General features: G+C 32.6%; 1 protein-coding gene across 3 annotated transcripts in view; it reads right to left on the bottom strand.

Moving 5' to 3' along the window:
* CSMD3 (CUB and Sushi multiple domains 3) overlaps positions 1–20077 on the bottom strand; it is a 594913-nt gene that overhangs the window by 199898 nt on the left and 374938 nt on the right. For all 3 annotated transcript variants that reach the window (XM_077188509.1, XM_077188511.1, XM_077188512.1), the window contains 2 exons: positions 10954–11123; positions 3016–3172 (listed from right to left, as the gene is read on the bottom strand). In XM_077188509.1, coding sequence (XP_077044624.1) covers positions 3016–3172; positions 10954–11123 — 327 coding nt within the window. The remainder of the gene's footprint in view (positions 1–3015; positions 3173–10953; positions 11124–20077) is intronic.

The raw sequence follows: 20077 nt of genomic DNA, 5'->3' as shown, positions 1-20077 counted from the left end.
ATTTTTCATCAATCTCTATGCTAATTTTTTGTTCATCAGTTCGTAATGCAGGAATCAATGAAAATGATGATAGAGAGAACTCAAGCCTAACAACTTGGACATTTTTGAGACTTAAGAGACTCGAAGCAAGAAGAAAACAAAATAACAACGCATTACATGGAAACAGGGAGGTATGCTAACTTATAGGGAAAAATAAGCTGCAATTTAGGAGAAAAATTTTCTATTCCAAACCAAGTATTTTGTTATTAACTGAGAAGCAACTTGAAATCTTACTTTGTTTTTAATCAAATAGTTTTATCATTACCATGTGGCTTAGACTGTATATAGGCAAAAAAATAGAGCCTTTGTATCAGATTGCTATTCCTATACATAGGTAATATGGGAGGAAATGAAGGGATTTTCATGTCTACTTTGTTCAACAAATCATTCACACAGTATCTGTCCATCAGGTCAACAGTTGGTAGCCCTTCACAATCTCTCCTCAGACGGTGCATTACTATTCTTTATTGAAAAAAAAATCTTTATTTTATTTTACAGGCAAAATATTGTAAATGGATTGTAAATGTTGGATAAGGCTGCTCAGGAAAAAAGGAAACAAAACAAAACAAAAGTATATCAAATGTATCTTTGTGGTTCTTCCTTCAGTTCATTTCATGTGTGACTGAACATGTCTCAGCCTCCACAACCTCTGAGCTGAATTTTTCTCATTCCTAAACTATTGTTTCTTAGTACAGTGTGCGCTGCAGAAGCTCTGAAAGACATTAACGTGAGTCCCAGAGGAAGAACCATTTTTGATAATGCTGGTCTGGACACATATTGACCAGTTAAAACTACCTCTCTTCTAAGAAAACTTCTATCCACGCTGTGAAAAGAAGTGCAAATCTGCCTTGATCCCTGATGTATCCTCATTTCTGGACAGCCTTCTTACAGACACAGAACCAAAGTCAACTTTTTAACTGATCACCCTGTTGAGGGTGGCCGTGTACCTCCACTGCCTAACCACAGGAGTTAGCAGTATTTTGCTGCATTAACTGGGTGTGACCAGAGCAGGCAGAGGGTGTGGTGCCTCAGCCAGGGCCTGGTGGGGCAGTTTGTGTGGGGCAGCACACAGGGAGAACACCTTTCTGAAGGGTGAAGCTTCCCTGGCCCTGGTAGAGAGACTTGAACTCCTCGTAACTCAGCACAGGGGCCCTGGTTTTGTGGTGCTCATCCAACGTGACCGTCAAGGCAGAATGGTGGACACTTCTCAGAGCACAGGCTGCAGCTCTGACTGGGAGGTCTGCACCATCTCTCCTGGCTTATGGATTCACCCAGTGCTCAGACTGAGCACTTCCTTGTATCCAATCTAAATGTGCCCTCTTCCCATTTAAGGCCAGTACCCCTCAGCCTGTTATCACATGTCCTTGTAAAGAGTCTCTCCCTATCTTTCTTGTAGGCTCTCTTTAGGCACTGGAGGATCCTAAAAAGTCTCCCCAGAGCTTCCAGGCTGAAGACCCCTAAATCTCTTAGCCTTTCTTCATAGGAGAGGTGTTCCAGGCCTTTTTGATCATCTCTGCTACCTTCTTCTGGACTTCATTTTTTCTTTAAATTCTACCACTATCAACAAAAGAAGATTCATCACTCTTCAGGCTAAGAATTCTTGAAGCTAGGAAAGTGTACTCTAATATGAATGTCTCAAAAGACAGGAAAGGCTATTGATAAGGTTCAAGTGCTGGGTTTGGTTCTACCTATAAAAATATGAAAAATTAAATTCCTTGACACTTATATAGCAACACAGCACTGAACATTCTATCCTTAATCACTGGGTACAGTCCTATTCTATCACATGCTATTACAGAATATAATTATGCTACTTTCATCTAAAAAATAATTATATATTCTTTTATTATCTTGAAGTATTTTCCTTTCATACTGCAAGAATTATGCTATTTTTTATTAGAATTACTTTTAAAAACATTATATTGAGTCCTTAAATGAACAATTTTTGAACAGGTGAAAAATGAATGATTTGAGCACAAGGAAAAAGAAAATATGTTAATAGCTGCATTACAGAATTACCTCATAACACTGTCCTGCTTGAAAAAAATTAGCTCTACATAATAATTCAGTGATAGCAAAAAAATTATACAATAAAAAAGTCATATACACAACATGTCAATAGTCATGTGCTACAATTTTCAGAAACAGACACTTGGTAAAGTAGATGCATATGGCTTCTTCTGTATACCCTCTAAGCTGGATATCAGAAATATTTTTCCTCTCCTCATCTTCATAGTTGAAGTCCATATATAGGTTTTTGTTAGGAACTTTTCTTAATCATTTTAGTTCTAAACAATAATCCAAGGTCAGAAACAAAAGCAAAGTAAATATCAGAGATTAGTCTGTGTGAAGATATCGTGATGTTACGCTCAAGATGTCGCGATGTTACGCTCAGGTGGAACCCCTCCCCTTTTACCGTTACCTGACCGTTAACCCCCGTTGTAAATGACCCCGTGGAACCGTCAATAAACGCCATGTCACCGTCCCCCACATCGGTGTGGGCGTGTGCTTGGTCCGTGTGGCAAAGGTGCTGCCACCGAGCCGACCTCGACCCGGGACGCCACGCCACAAGTGACGGCAACAAGTCTTAAAAAGGAGAATTTCCTTACTTATGACTTATCTTCATGAAGCAATGCTTTTTGGTTGCATCTTTTAAACTACTCACATACTTCAATATTTTCTATGCTAAAACAATTAACTTAAACTTACCCTGTTTTTTCTTATGTTCTCCAAAATTGAAAAATACCCCTCTAGAAAAACGACAGCAATTTATGTACCAGATGAAATGTCAAAGCCAGCTTTCAGTATGCTATGTGTTCTGGGTTTTTGTGAGGTACAGCAATGAAAGTATGTTATTTTGATAAGTAATTTGTTGATAATTTCTTCCATAATTGTAATTTAACTGAATTTTCATCTTATGAGTGAAGATTTTTCATTCCTTTAAAAGTATAAATCTATTTCTACTTAAATACTTACTGGTATACACGAGCTGAAAACCTTCATCAGTGCCCTCCATGTCTGAGTTAAATTCCAGCCATAAATGATTTGAAGTGCTACTTAGTGTCAGGCCTCTTAATGATGCCCCAGTATATGCTCCCAGCAGGTGAGCAGTGTTGTCTTTGCCATCATAGATCTGTAAAAAATGTGAGTTTTACAGTTATGAAGAAAGAAAAGAAAAGAAGACATCTTTTACTCACAAAACAATTCTGTACATCTGCATTAAGAGGAAGAACAGCTTTGTCAAGGGAGATCTGTTGCCAGTCAACCTGAAGTACTATTTGGATATACCGTTTACCTCTCTTGACTTAAGCTGACTTAGGTTTTGAATTTTGTGAAATTCAAAACTTGAATTTTCAAATGTAGTTTAAAATATGTCAATTCATTTTTTACATGCCAATAGAATGGGGCAGAGGTGCCGTATCAGCTCAGGTTGTTTAGATCTCTGTGTTTTCTCTTTCACTGTCAGTATTGTACTGATCACAACCTATCAGCAAACACCTATAACATGTATCTGCCTCCAGTCTGTGGTGGCAGAACAAAAATTCTCACATATTCCCAACTTTGGCCTCTTAAATAAACCTAAGGTGGTTTTTTATCCTGTGAAGACAGGTTAAAATATAACCGTGAAGTAAAAGGAAACTAGGAAATAAATTTAACCACTGCTTCTGTAAGCTGAAAGAGTATTGTAATCTTATATGTAAATCACAGTACTGCATTTTTATTATTTATTTTTCTTCAAGTGTTGTTCTTTTCCATCTATCAGAATACTAAATATATAGAACAATCTTCTAATAATTCTCAGGAAATTTCCCTACAAATCTGGTTGCTTTAAAACAGCACAGGTTGTTGTATTCCTGTAATTCCTAAAAAAAACTTCCTCTAATTTAACTATAATTGCTCACCCAAACATTATTTCCTGTAGGATTTATTTAGGGACTTCTATAATAACTAAAACATTGATTGATGTGTTTTATGAAAAATTTCACTTGCAAATGAGTAAATTGACCTCTGAATAATTTTCAAATTGCAATAAGGGGAAATTGTAAAGCCTTATTAAAAGATACTGAAATGTCTGCAGTTCTAAATTCTATTTTAATTATATTAATTACAAAAAAGTTTGCATTTTTAGACAGGAGTCTTCATCAGAATGAAATCATAACAAATACACCAGCAATAGAAGTAAGACAAAAAGTAAATGTGAAGTATTTTGACGCCTTTTCCCTATCTTTAAAAATGAATTATACACCTAATTCCTATTTTCCAGAAATCCTCATGTCTCTAGTAATAAAAAAGACTTTACATTTAATGAAATGCTGAAATAAAACAAATAAGTGACTTCTAGCTATGTGTAATGAGTAAATAATTGTACAGGAGTTTAAGATGCACGACATGACTTGACATAATTCCTTGGTTTTTAGTGACACAAGCAAATTAATTCCAAGCAAACTTAAATTTAAAAGCCAATTTCCTCATATGGACCAAAAGTAAGAAATCAGAAAAGAAGAAACAATTGTAATTAATGCATATCAACCAAGAAATAATTTCAATATATATAAAGTAGTATTAAAATAGATGTGTTATCTTTCAGAAAAAGAAAAAAAAAACCAAAACTAACCCCAAAACAAGAAAACAAAACTAAAACCAAACCAAACCAAAACCAAACAAAAAACCCCCCACCCAATCCAGGAAATTAAATCTGAAATGCACTAACTTTTGTTTTAGCAACTGAAAGGAAAATACCCTTTTCAGGAGAATTACTGCTATCCAGCAGAGATATTTACATCATGATAGACATAAACAAAACCCAGCTTGAACCTACTTATAATTAATAATAACCCAGGATTCAGTATTTATTTCATTTTTAAAAGCTATGTAAGAGTGAACCACTTCCTGCTATCTGTGTATCACCAATACTTAACCAAAGGAATCTGGTAAGAAGTGATACCAACTATTTTCAATGTCTCACACAAACTTTGAATAAGCCATGTCATGATACCAATTTTCTTCATGTTAGAATTTCCCCACACACACTTTATTGCCAATTTTGTTAGGTGTCCTACCACATTAAATCTTGCACATTAGTCCACGAACATCTCTCATTAGTTAATATTCATTCTATTTCATGGCCTAACCAGCTGTCTCACTGTATAATATTTTTAAACCTATATAATTTCTATGAAGGAACAGAATTTAAAGTATCTAACACTTCAGAACTGGATTCATTTGAGTAGAACTGCATTTGGCTGAGGCAGGATTGTGATTCACCTGAACACTAAACTGAATTATTTTTTTCTTTTGGTTGCTGTCTTTCAGACATTTAAAGTACCCCTCTTCCTAAGACACTGGGGTCTCCCTTAGCACAATAAATGAATGCATGTTTTGTAGTGTAACCCTCAATTTAGGTCACATTTCATTTCTCTACTACATTTAAGGTAATAGGGGAAAAAATGGAAATTTGTAGAATCATTTATATGATACCATTTAGCTTGCCAATAAAATGGTAGCAGACCCTTCTGAGAATTGCAGAACCAATGTTTTCTTTCTAACCTTGTTAAACTAGGTGGGAACTAATTATTTTGAAAGAGTTAGCAATTCAGCTTCATAATTCTTTTGGAAGGCAATATTACATGTGAATTAAGGCAGCACAATTAGCTTATTTTTAAAATATGAATATACTTTCTTATAGTCCTTGCCAGTGCATCTAGATTTAAGTCACTTGGATGCTAAAGATAAGTCCAAGAATAATCATTATAAAAAATTTATTCACTAGGATAACTTTTTCTTAAAGTCATCCTGTAACATTAATTGAAAGATAATCTATTCATGACTGGATAATTCTTGTTACGCCAGTAACAAACTATTCAGAAAACAAAAGTCTATCTTTATTAGGTATTTAATGACCCAACCTTTTAAAAATTAATTCATAAAGAAAAAAAAAGACACAGAAAATTGACTTAATGTTCTTCATACCACAATAATATGTTCAAATGTTACAGGGAAGGATGCTAATAGGAAACACTATACCTAAATATTTGAACTAATAGATGTTATATTCAATTTTTGAAGGCAGTGTTATTTGCATTTGCAATTAGAGGGAAAATAAAACTTGCTAATTTCTTAAGTGGCTCCATTACCAACAAATTTTAAATGGAAATCAATGCCCTTGTTCCTGCTAATTTATTTAACTATATAAAATTTTAGCAAGGGAGTATCATAAGTGAATGTATGAAATTTGTGCATTTTAATCAAGCTATTTTTGAGATTTTCCATTGAAACATAAAAGGCATATGGATATGAAGATCTGTTCCTTTATAAAGAGAAGAAATAACATAAAATCAGCAGCTCAGAACTGAGGCTGTCAACGCCCTGTCAAACGTATATCACACGCAAATAGAAGCACTAATATAAAGACAGAAAGGGGTCCATATGTTTGGGGGGGTGAGGGGGTGGGGGATTTGTCCCCAACATTTATTACCTTTTTCTCAGTCATATTCAGGATGATATTGCTAAAAGTATTATTATTATTATAAACATGAAGATTCTAAAGAAACAAATTAACAAAAAGACCCGAATATCACATCCCTTCAAAGTGTTTGCCCAAACCCCTCAAAAACTGGATCATGTGCACACATTTAAAATCTGGCCCACAGAGGAGACAATGAACAAATGCAGTAAAACTGAATCCTCTGTGTTTGGCAGGAGCACAGACAGTGCTGTGCCAAGCACAGCCGAAGAGAGACGAGTGCCAGTTCTGTTTGCTGACACGCTGTTACCTGCCTGTTGCTGCAGTGAGAGCTTTAGTAAAAGCAACAAGAAAGATTGCTTTAGAATGTTATTAAAAATAATTCTTAAATCCATTTTTCCACATAGATGCAATATCACCTATTAAATCATTTGTCATGCTACATAAAGCCAAGACCATAGTCTGCTTCAAAAGAGAAAAAAGATCATTTTCATAGTCAGTGTTCCTGTCTCCTTTGTTTTAGGTTTACTCAATGAAATCTGTCTGCAGAATTTTTGGAGGTGGTTTGTTTTGTGGTATTTTCTTTTTATTTAAACATTACCAGAAAACTACCCATTAATTAGTACCACGCACAGGGGCATTTTTATTTATGCTGAAATCTACTGAAAATAAATTATGAAAGCAATTATATTAACCATGTCCAAGTTTCAATTTTAATAAAGGTCCTTTTTTCCCTGTAAATTAAAAAGTATGTTAAAACACCCTTGATATAAAAGAATATTTTCTACACTCAACAGATTTACAACACAAATAACACGTTCACTACTATCAATGGACTATTCAGGGAAGCAGAACAATGATAACTCTGTTCTTTCTGTGTATATCTCAAGGACTTGCTTACAGCTAGCAGAGACTAGAGAGTTTACAAGCAAAATTGGTGGATGGAGATAAAAGCAGGGGGAAAAAAGCCAGGTAGAAAAATTTTCATACTTTGGAAAAAATGCATTATTTATCCTTGACTGCCACATAGGTAGTTTACCCTAAAAATATTGAATTATGGAAATTTAGTGCACAAACTCAATTATCTGTACAATTTCAGAGACGGAAGGAAATGTTACCGAGTTTCTGAGATTAATATTAAATGGATTGGCATGCAGTGATTGTACAGATCCTAAATTCCTCATATGTCTTCATATAACTTTCATAAATATTAGAGAAATATATGGCACTTTCAAGAGCAGGTTATATCCCTACACACACACACATACACAAAAGGTAGAGATATTTGTATATTTCTTGCAGTTTCTAATAAAACCCAAAAAGAACTTCACCATTAATGTAAGTAGCCAGAGCAGTTACACTGAAAGGAGAACAAGAGAATTGAGTACCAAATGAAGCAAATGAAAAACAAATTATATGCTCTGAAACCTCTGTTTTATACCAGTTCAGAACTGATAAATGGGAACTCCTCCTTCTCTGTCCCTGAAGTAATAGCAAGGGTGGTGATTTACTGGTGATTTGTGTTAAATACGCTGTTTCCCTCTAAGGCTGCACTCCCATACAGCTGTTACATTGTTTCAGTCACAGTGCTTGTCAGATATAAACATCATCCACGGTCAGTTAACCCACATGGCAAGCAGCAGACCTCATGGCTTCATTAAAGAACTTGTCAAAATTTTATTAGAATACTCAGTCTATTTAGACTTTGAATGGAATTTTAGCAGCATACCTCTAGTGATCTAAAAATCCTAGCTGCAAGAAAAAGTAACACAAAGCACATTACTAACTTCCTTGCCAACATTTTCATCTCTAGCTTCTGATGAAAAGAGATGGATTATCCAAGCAAAGCTCATCACTAAAAAGCTGAGTTTTAACCATGAAATATTATGGAGTTGCTTCATTTGTGTTTAGGGGAAGGAAGACTGCTCTAGAAGCTGGTGTTTTAAGTATCTTGATTTTAAAATGGTGACTACTATATCCTCCCTCTTTCACAGCTGACATGGAACTCTGTATTCACTGTATGTCACTTGGCTGTTTTGAAGACAGGATGAATTTTTTTTCTTTTTTTAACTTAAATTCCTTCCAGTTACAAAGTAGTGATACATATTAAAGGTTATATTTAAAGTAAAAGTAATGATATATATATTTAAGGTTAAAAGCATTTGTTGGTTCTTAATGATTCATTTAAAACTAAAATATAACCCCAATGTTCTATTCTGTAGCCAAAAGGTTATTCTCCACAATCAGCAAAACAGTCAAATATTTCCTTTTTCAGAGTAGAATAGGATCATAAAAAGGGATCAACAGACAAATGCAGAATTGATTCTGGGAGAAAAGGTTTGGAATGTGTGACTGGTAATTTGCTCCCCGAAGAATTTTTCTTTATCAAATGAACACATGAAAAAAGAGAGTGATAGAATAAAGACAGTTTGTGAGAATTTCATCTAAAAAAGGAGGCTGGAAAAGACACAATGGATATTTCTTCCCACAATTGTAAAGGCTGAGTGCCTCTGCCTTGCTATGATGTCAGCTAGACTGAAAAAAGTGATAGTCATAATCAAGAATACCTCTTAGAGTTTGTTTTGGATTTTTTAAATAGGGAGGAACTTCAGCTCATTATAATTCAAGGCTGCTGACTTGAAAAACAAACACTCTAATTACACAACACTAATTTCATTTAAAAAATACACCTGCAATACACAGCAAATATTTCTGCCACTGATATTTACAGCTGAGTGCTGGCCTTCATCTATTCATAATTAATTTTGCATTGCTCTTAATTTCACATTAAATGAGTAGCAGCATTAAAGCAGAATTTTCTTCTCTAAGTCTCTGAGTAAAGATTGTCTAGTTAAACTTAAACATCTGAACTGCATATGGTTCAAATGGCCCCTGAAAAGTCATAAATTATTAGATCAGAAAAAAAAAAGAAAAAGTTGAATTGTTTTATTTTTATATTAATTTCTATTTATCTAACTGTACACAACTGTATCTCCATTCCCACAATGGTATGTATTTTAAGTTAAGATAATAGAGTTGAATGGTTTCAACCTAAAAATCCTGAGAAAAATCCATCCATATGCTTTTATTGGCTAACAGTTACTTGAACAACTGGTCTGATTGGTTCATTGGTTGGTTTGAGGTATTTTTTTCCCCTACTGCTTACATTTCAATAAATACTAAACAGCTTTCAAATTAAATCTTTCAAAATTAATTAATGTAACACTTAAAGGGTATCCCACTTGGTTCTCAAATAAACAACAAATTTAATATAAAATAAACACACCTGTGCATTCTGGGTATGTAATACCTTTTGGTTAATTTTTCTTTACTTCTCTTTTGCTTTAAGAAGAGCATAGTATTTTTTTTAAAAACCATTTGATTTGATTTTTCTTTTTGATGCCCAATTTCATTTTACATTAGTAGTTTAGGCCTGCTTGTACTTTATATAATTAGCCCATTTTGGAAATGCTTGTGTCTGACAACTAAAGACAGAAACCCCACCCTAATGCACAGATGGTTACAGATAGATGAGATAAACCCCAGTATGGATCAGGGTTGTTTCTTAGGAATACATATTTTCATAATTCTTCTTATTTAATAAGTACAGGGTACTTATTACATAAGTAATAAGAATATGGCCGAAAACTTTTTTTAAATCAAACATGGGTGGCAAGGTACCTCTTGTTCCTTGGATTTCACAGAGGCAAATTTAATTAAATTACATATTCTGAAGAATTGGACAATTATTTAATCACAGATATCTTATTGCATTGCTGTGCTATTGCAGATGGCATATGTGAAAAGACACCCTGACCAACATCTGTTTTAAATGTGTAGATGGTTAAGTAATACATGTATCTGGAACTATATTTTTTGGAGTACAATAATAAAATCTATGAACAAATCAAAGACAGGGGGAAATCACTGTATAAAACTCTGGTAAGTTATAGTATCCTTCTTTCCCTCTTGTTGTTTCTTTTTTCCATGCACACCAGATTAGAGTAATTTAAAACGTAAAACTTATGTACAATAGGCAGTATTTAGACTGTATTAAATTAAAGTTATGGGTGCTGCATTATTTCTTATTATGTTTACATCACAGCTCAAATTATGAAGATATTGTGGAAGAAAACAAATCCAAAGATGTAATTGATGAATATTTAACACTGAAAATACAATACCCATAACCATTAAGGCAACATTTGTTTCATTTTTTCAACTTCTTCTTTAATTATCTCTGGTCAGAAAAACATGTGTTAAGAAACAGACTATGGGGGCACCTGAGGGTGCCTAATTTTTAACTTCTTAAAAATGGAACCAGTTTAGAAAGATATTTTGTAAGAGATGCTTTATATCCACTTACCTGGTACTGTACTACTGCAGATAAACCTCAGTGATGGGAGGTACTAGAAGTTGAGAAATAACAAATAAATTACAGGATTACATACCTTAAGAACATCTCCTTGGGCTAAGTGAAATGTTCTGGCAGAAATATTGATTCCTTTCCCTGCTTGTACCTGAATGCTATAAATACATTCATGGTTGTTTTCATAGTTAAGAGGATAATTGGGGGACAGTAAGATTCCTTCATTATTTGTTGTGGAGGCTCCACATTCAGCTGCAATTGAAAGAAAAAAAAAAGTTAAGGCGTGCTTTAATAAAACACATAAATATTTTATAATGGTGATAATGGTAATGTTAATGTAACCTAGCTCAACATTAATAATGTTTATTAATATCTAAAATCCAGTTTTAAGTACATGATCATGATGGTGATCGGATGCTACAAGAATATTTCTAAATTGCAATACTTTGGTAAAAGTATGTCAAAAACCACTGAGAGTTAAAATCATATTAATGGCATATTTCATAATCATAGTGTTTTGGAGGATCTTCCTTGAATTTTGTTGTATTTGTTTCAATTTCTCCAACACTGAAATTCATAAAGATGTGCAAATTAAATGAAAGTAGAAGAATTCTATAAATTTATATGAGTATTTATTTATGTATGCACACATATGAATAAATATATATATATATGTGTGTAGGTACATAAATTTTCACATAGATTAATGAAAAGAAATATTTTTTTTCCTCTGGTATTTTTTAACCAAGATAACCAACATAGTCAATGGTGTAAGTTACAGTAGTAAAATATTATGTTATAGCTACCAGATAAATATAGAAAAAAAAAATCAATAACAAGTAAATAAGATAAATATAAGTCTCAGGGGAAAAAAATAATTAATTTAATAATTTTCAAGTAATACGAGTAATTCAAGTTTTTATTTCAAGAAGTATACCTTATAATCAAAGATTTTGGCAATTCATTTAATCACCCAAAAAAACCTAGAAACATAAACACTTGTGGCAATGCTTCATTAGGCATTATAAACTAACTTTCATTTCCTATCATATATTGGACTATATACATAATTTTAATTAAGTAATTTTTAACTTTTAGTTACCATGTATTTTAAATAGACCCTGAAATACTATTACAATTCTTTGCTTCCCTTTTTATTTAATCTTTGTATGTGGCCATTATAGTGGAAGTACAGGAGTATTTCCTGTCTTTTTAACAGATTTAGATTAATTTTGAATTTAACTGTAACACTAAATTTTATGGGTTTATGTTTGTTTTCAGGATTATTTCAGTTGTCACTTATTTTACCCTCATGAGAATGCATCTCATTTATTTTAACCTGGAAATTTAGCTGATTTATAATTTCACAGAATAAGTAATGTAGTGTAAAACTACGCGGTAATCTTAAAGTTTTAGAAGATGTTTAGGCAAACTATGGTGTCTATTCTAAAAGCTTTTATTTGTTATTAGCATTTTTATAATTTCCACCCCAGACTTGTTTGAGTAAAATTCAGGATATTAAAATAAATATTTTGTACATGAAATTAAAAGACAGCAATGGCAAAAAAACCCCAGCTTGATAAACTACCCTTTCTGTATGCAGCTGAAGCAGACATTGCACAGAAATCCAAATCAGGCACAGACTGAAGAACAAATACTTGATGACCACATCTCATTCAACAATATAGAACAAGTACCCAAATAATTCAGGTGACATTATTTTGTCCTGGAACAGCAGGATACAACCAATCTAGGCAGAAGCGGAAAACCTTCTATTCCACATGATCACATCTATCCTTTTATTGCACTCTCAAATAAATGGGTATTTCCTATTTCAAAGATGCACAGGTCACTTTGAATTACAACAGAAAGGAGTAAGATGATTGTAATTTCAGGATTGAGAGATCTCTTTTCACAATCCAGAGGGTATAAAAGCCAAAAGGCACAAGATAATTATGGTATTAAGTTGATCCAACAACTCTGGGCTATTTCAGAACTGTAATTCAAAGCAATTTTTTAAAATCTGAACACAGCAGTAAGCTAACTGTTAAGACAATTTCAACTAATGTTTTACAAGCATGCCAAGTTTTCTGTTAAGAAGAAGGATGTGAATATGTCATTGTGTTTCATGACATGGTATTTATCAATATGATTTTCTGCATTTAGAGAGAGAATATTGTGTTCCAAGTTGTGGATATCCCATCCTTTGAAGTGTCCAAATTCAGGTTGAATGGGGTTTGAGCAACATGATTGATTGAAAAATGTTTCTGCCAATGGCAAATGGATGTACCACATCATCTTCAAAAGTTCCTTCCAACCCAAACCATTCTGAGATTCTTTGTATCTTATGTTAGCAGACAAGAAAGCTAGTTTAGTAAACACACTGCCAAAACCCACAGTATAATACAATTTCTCCCATAGCATCATCACAGTTCCATGGAGGCACACAGTCCTCCAGTTGCTTCTTTCGTACACTTCTCAGCAGAATTCTGACAAAATCAACAGTTAGTTCCTGGCTTCTCTCCTTGCCTCCTGTCAGTGCAAATTGTGGCTTAAAAAACCACAACAGAACAACTGACCAGAAAACACCAAACACATGCTCAGACAAAAACAGGAGTTAGGGTTATATTTTGGAACAAGAGCTAAATCAAACGGGGAAGGTCCACAATTAATATTGCAAGACATTCCAAACTGCAGCACAGACAGTTCTATGTGAGAACTCCACTCCTATCTATAAACATATTATATTGTTTAAAATCACATGGAGCTTCATGGGACTTACAGTTTCTTTCTATTCTCTGACATTAATACTGAAGATAAAAAAAGACCATAATACTTATATTTGCATTTAAGTGCTGAGTAAAAAAGTGTCCAGAAAAAGTAATGTCAATGGAGTTCTTAAGTTTAAAATAAATCCAAATATTAAACACATGCAATTTTTTCAAAGTGTTTGGAAAATAATTTTAACAGGCATTACAGTGAATGAAAGTTAAAAAGAAACTGAAGAGGCAAACCAGGATGAAATTACAGGAATATGTGTAAACAGGGAAACATAGAAAAGAGGTGACAAAACAGTACTTCAAAAGTAAAGGAAAAATTACAGAGGATCAGAGAGTCTGTAACTATTCTTTAAATCATACGTAGAGCTGTTATCAGAATTTACAAATATTTTGTTACTGTATTTATATTTCATTTTAGTAATATTCCCTGTTCAACAGAGATAAAAATCAGGCTGCTTTATTAATAAAGTTTTGTGTTTTTAAAAAAATTCTACTTGTTTCTGCTGAAACTTGGAACTTGCCTTACACACTTTTCTTGTACGAAGAAAAATAGGAAAAATATTCCGCATCCAGACATATTTTCACAAAGACTTTAATTCAGCCTAATATAAAGTAGAAGGATGTAACAGTAAGTAAATACTGAAGTCAATTACTGTTTCCAGAATGTGACAGAAATAATAGATTCATTTCAGTATTAGAAAGGAAAATAAACAAAAAAATCAAAAGAAAAATAATGAAAAATAAAAACTTCTATAACAAGATAATTGCAATAACGGACTGTGATGCTTTTGGTTATGAATGTGTGTTCATTGCACCTTTCTGTAATAGGACAGATGAATTATATTAGTGCTTTTCAATTTTGTAAGCCGGTGAAATGTCATTGTGATTGTAACCAAAGAATGTGATTGTAACCAAAGAATGAAATTCACCTATTTGGGTAACTTAACCATTTGAACTCAATTCTTCAATGAATTGAAGATTAAAATTCTTGCCATAAATAATTATGAATCAAAAACACACTCTGCTCCTACAGATCAAAATTCAGAGGGAGGGAAATTGTTTTCTTCAATACAATCCTTTAGAATCAAAAGATAAGAGCTACGTCTAGGAGTCCTGTGTTTTGAACAGATGGTATCTCTTGGTTAGGAGTCTCTGTATTGCAACAGCTTGACAGGGCAAGTAAGCAGAAGCATTCCAAAAAGGATTTTATCTTTATACAACTTTGTACTAGATTGTAAATAAACAGTTACTTCAGAAACTGTATCTATATTCAGTGCTCAACAAAGGGTTTTTTATAAAGCCGTTTGTCTTCAGATGTTCTACCTCTTCAACTGAAGGCTGGCAGAAACCAGAAAATACTTTCTTGTCAAAACATAGCAATAAAAGAGACAGTAGCACAAAAATTCTGAAAGGATTAAGTTGTTGCTAAAGCTTTCTTTCTGTGAATAGCATGAATCATAAGGTTATCACAAATTTTCCAGGCAGTTCTTACATTCTGACAGGTTAAATACAGGAAATGCTATGCTGATGAAAAAAGTAAAAGCATTATCTTCTTCAATCAGTAAGAATTATGGGGTTTCCTTTTATTTTACATTGTTCCAAATTACAAGACTTCCTTTCATATAGACAAAAATTATTAACAGAAATTCCTTATTATGTATCTGCAATAGAGGTTATCTCCTTCCTATTTGATCTGAACATCAAAAGATTCATGCAGCTATTTGTGTATTAAACTTTTTTTTAATATACTTTGGCTGGTTTATGACTACATTATTTATCTTATAATGAAAGATAGTATTTCCAGATCTGGGAAGATCCTGTATTTATGATCCAGAAATAATTTTACAGAAAGATATTTCTACATCAATGGCCAAATGGCCAATGGCCAAATACAAAAGAAAACTTTTTTAGAAAGACTTACTTACATTATTAATGTTATTTTTCATAACTGATCCCTCCAGCTGACAAGAGTGGGTAGGAGTCCCATATACATTAAATAATTTGCTCCTGCATTGCAATCAATCAAAGGAGTATGAAGAAATAGCATGAAAAATGAGCTTTTGAATTAATGTTAACAAGGCAAATTGTATTAAAAACCCCACATTCTATATTAGAAGAATTTAAACTACCAATGTGCATGATTTTCCTTTAAACTAATTTAATATTCTGATAATAAAACCCAACACTAACAAAAAATATCCCAAAAACATGAACAACCAAAAAAACCCCTCCACAAAATAACTCAGGAAGTGCTGAAACTGTTGGAACTTAGTAAAAAATTCCACATGGGGAAGAGGAACAGTTAAAACTTGATGCAAAATCTACAAATACATAAGAAATATTTAAAAATGTCTTATCATAATGCTATTATACTAACATATGGTGAGACCTCAATGACTGTGTTTTGCTTTTTACAGGAATCCTATCCCTGAAGAAAATAATAGATATGTAACATTTCCACACCCGACAGAAGAAATATTTAAGGGAATAAAATTACTTCTGATGAACAAAAGAAAGTTTAGGATTCATTTGTTCTGAGATGAATCAATGACCTTTGCAAGTGGATATCACAATCCTTAAACTCAGAATTCATGCTGCCCAAACTATCCACATATTAAAAGAAATCTCAAACCAAGCAAAAAGACTTTTTTTTTGAAGCAAAATACGTTAAAAGCAATCTTTATCTTGAATGCTTCGTATGCACAGAAATGGATAGAGCTATGTAGATGGAGTAAGATTAATAGAATATAGAATAAGATGCACAGAGGGTAACCAATGATTCTCCTGCTAATAAGGGAAATTACTACAGATGAATCTGTGGTAGCAGCTTCCCTTCCTTGGTTCCATTTATGCATATCCAGTCAATGCTGAAGTTATATTTTCTTTTAAACAATATAACCTTTCAGACATTTCTGAAATGTTTGTTCTCAGTGTTCTTTGAAAGCTCTTTTAAGTAAATCTTGGCAAAGAAGCTGAACACCTTGGCAAAAAACCTCTGATGGAAAAAAATCATGTATGATATTATCTGAAAAGTATGCAACATGACAGAAATTATTGAGTTTGCCTGTAAATATTTTATGTCTGTTTGTCTGCTTTTTATAATTTCAAGGGGCATAGTTCCTTGGAAATCTGTAAGTCCAGAATTAGAGACTGTTTAGGACCTACTGAGAAGAATGAACAGAAAAAGTGAAAGTAGCACAGAAGAAAAAAGTTTTAGCGTCAATGTCTTCCAGTGAAGGTTTAGGAGTCTGGAAAGAAACTGTATGGCCCTAAGAAAGCCAAAGGAAAAGACTTGACACAGTTGGGAAGCTATGAAGACACAGAATAATTTACACAGACATAGAAACAATTAGGGTTTATAAATTCAAACATGACAGTTATAATGGAAGGTAATACAATTTGTGTTTTAAGAGCCTTATAAGGAATGAAAAAAAACAAACTGGAAAAGGGCAGGTGAAAGGAAAAAAAAAGACATAAGAAATCCTGCTATAATAGAAACAACTTTCCACATTTTACTGAAAAGCATTTCTAAGAAAGAAATATGTGGGCTGAATATGAACACTGCATTTGGTTATCTCTTGAGTATAGCATAAAAATAAATCATGAAACTAAGGAATAACAGTGTTCTAAAAGATCTTTAATCATCTTCATTCCATTATTGATGATAAGAAATGTTTAATTTTATCTCTGTCATTATTTTTCCCTTTCAAGCAATAATAATTGCTCTTGTTTGTTCCTATCTGTAACACAGTTACAGGAAAATTCTTGTATGCTATCTATGGCATTGAAAATTATAAAGAGAACTAGGCAAAGATGTCTGAGTTCCAAATACATCAGAACATTTCAGAGGCACTACAACCCTAAGAAAGCAGCTCCATATTCACAAACTTAAGATGATTTCTCTGCTCTGTGTTACAAGCTGGAGACAAACACCTAGCATATTGAGGAAAATGTTGATTCCTTAGGACCACCTGGAGCTTAGATTTAGCTTTTTATAAAGTCAAAAGTGAACATGCATTCATATTTATTGTAAAAAGTTTTTTTTACAAATATATTACTTAGATTCAAAAGGAGGAGACTTCATTTTCACTGTCCATGGAAAAGTTCAAAGAAAGCAATTTAAAGATTATGGACTTTTTTCTGTTATCATTAGATACATCCATTTATTAACAGCTAGTTCAGCTGGCTGTGTGGCAGTTGCTTTGTAGTAATTCATACAGAGCATGGTTTAGTTTTGTTAGCCAACACAGAGTAGATAACACACCAAAGTTTCAGCTACCATTGAATTATGCTTGCCCCGAGTGACTACAGACATCTACACCAAGAAGAGCTGCATCATAGGGTGAACAGAAACATGGAAAACCTTTATGCATTTTTTAGAAAAATCTTATTATGAAAATTATTTCAGTACAACATCAAGCCCTACTGAATTAAGGCAATACCATCACTTGAGAAATTCGGCCTTAAAAATTCAGTAAAAATATATTTGTTTGCTATTTGAACATTGATAATAATTAATGTTTAAATAATAATTACTAATAATTTAATAATTACTAATAATTTAATAATTCCTATTTTAAAATAAAATAATTTATTTGTAATTAAGAATTCTTAATTTAATAATTCCTAATTTCAAAATTTCATTTTTTTAAGTCTAAAGTAAATTTTTAAAAAATATTATTTTTATAAATTAAATAATAACATTAATTAATAAATTACAAGTATTTATCCATCTTCTAAATAAGAAAAGACAGCTGCTAATTTTCTGGTAAATTATTTGGTTTAGAATTGATTATGACTGATTACTCTGTTTCAAAACCCAACATATTATCTTTTGTTGTATCCAGACAGGGATGCTTGGCCATCCACCAAACTTCTACTTTATCTGTCTTCCTTATTCTTGTGTCTTTCTTTATTCTTGTGTTGACAATCTGAACACAAATATTATGAGCAGTGGTTACTTCCCAACCGATGTTGCGTGTATGTGAAAGTGCATGTTGTATCAGAAGCATTCTCTCATTAATCATTTTGACAAAAAACGCCAAATGTGAGCAACAGTACCAATACATAAATTTTGAGTCCAATATAAGTGGTTGACAGGAATTTCTACTCTTGTCTTGTTTGAATTTCACTACTATGACACATAAATTAAGCACTGGATATTTAAGGAGTGAAAATGGCTAATTAAGCCATTCTAGTGAGACTATCTTTTATTTCCAAAAGTAAGGAGAAAACATGTTGACTAGAAAATAATTTATTCCTTCTATTACAGCTTTTCTTTTTTCCTCCAACAAGAAAACATAAACATTATTTTTCTGTCATGAAAGCTGTATAGGATTTTTTTTATATTTATGCCACTGTGATTATTTTTGCTGATAACTTACTAATTCATTTTTATTAACCCTTCCTGAAATTTATTACTGAAATTTAACCTATCTTCTTGACTGTGCACACATTCATTATTATTCTTATTGTAAAAAATTCATGAAACCCAACACAAAAAAATCTTTTATTCATCCATAGCTCTGACTCAGCATCTAAATCATCTTTTCTATAGGTACATATATAAATGTTGTTAATGCATAAGCTAAATTCATAATTTTCCTTATATTGAGGTAAAGGAAATGGTATAGGAGTGGTTTGAACCTAAAAATGTTGATACAGTATCTAACAACAAATAAGAGGAAACACATAATCAATCCATAGTTACCATGCAATCAACATGTGAAAGACATTTACGTTTAACTAACATAAAATTTAGTATGAAAAAATATTTTAAATGCACACTGATATAAATGTTTTTATGTATAAACCTTTCCATATAGAACCTAAATTTCAGCAATATATACCCTTAAATAAAAATAATGCAGACATTTAAGCAACTCTCCTACTTTTTAGAGATCTTATTGTTTTAACAGTTCTCAATGGAACTGAAAACCAAATAATTTAGGAAGCATTCAGCTCAATCAACATTCTTTAGCCATTTAAAGCTAAATTTCTAGTCAAATCTACATGTATAGGCTACCTGTACAGTGAGTGGAGAGTGTTAGGTAGGAATCATCAGGAAGTGTTTCTTCTCAATTATCTTAGCTATCATTTAAAAACCAGAATAACTGTTCTAAGGATATTCTGAGGATATGGTTCTTACATAGAATGTCCAGGTTGACTGTACTCCTATAAAGGGACCCAGTTTTATGAAACAAATCTGTTCTAAGTGATCTAACCACAATTTTATAATAAAGGTATCACTTGGAAGTTTCATTGACAAAAAAAAAAAATCTATTACCTGACATCTGAACTGGTAAATGCTGATTTAAATTTATACCCAGTTTTCCTAACCTATTAATCCAAATAAGAGAAGTAAGCATTGTGCCCTTAATTTGAATTGCTTTCAAGTATAGACTATGAAGTCCACTTATAGTTATA

The sequence above is a fragment of the Agelaius phoeniceus genome, chromosome 1, assembly GCF_051311805.1.
Source record: "Agelaius phoeniceus isolate bAgePho1 chromosome 1, bAgePho1.hap1, whole genome shotgun sequence".
In the NCBI taxonomy this organism is placed as follows: Eukaryota; Metazoa; Chordata; class Aves; order Passeriformes; family Icteridae; genus Agelaius; species Agelaius phoeniceus.
Note: the sequence above shows the minus strand (reverse complement) of the source record. Positions and strands in the feature narration are given on the sequence as shown.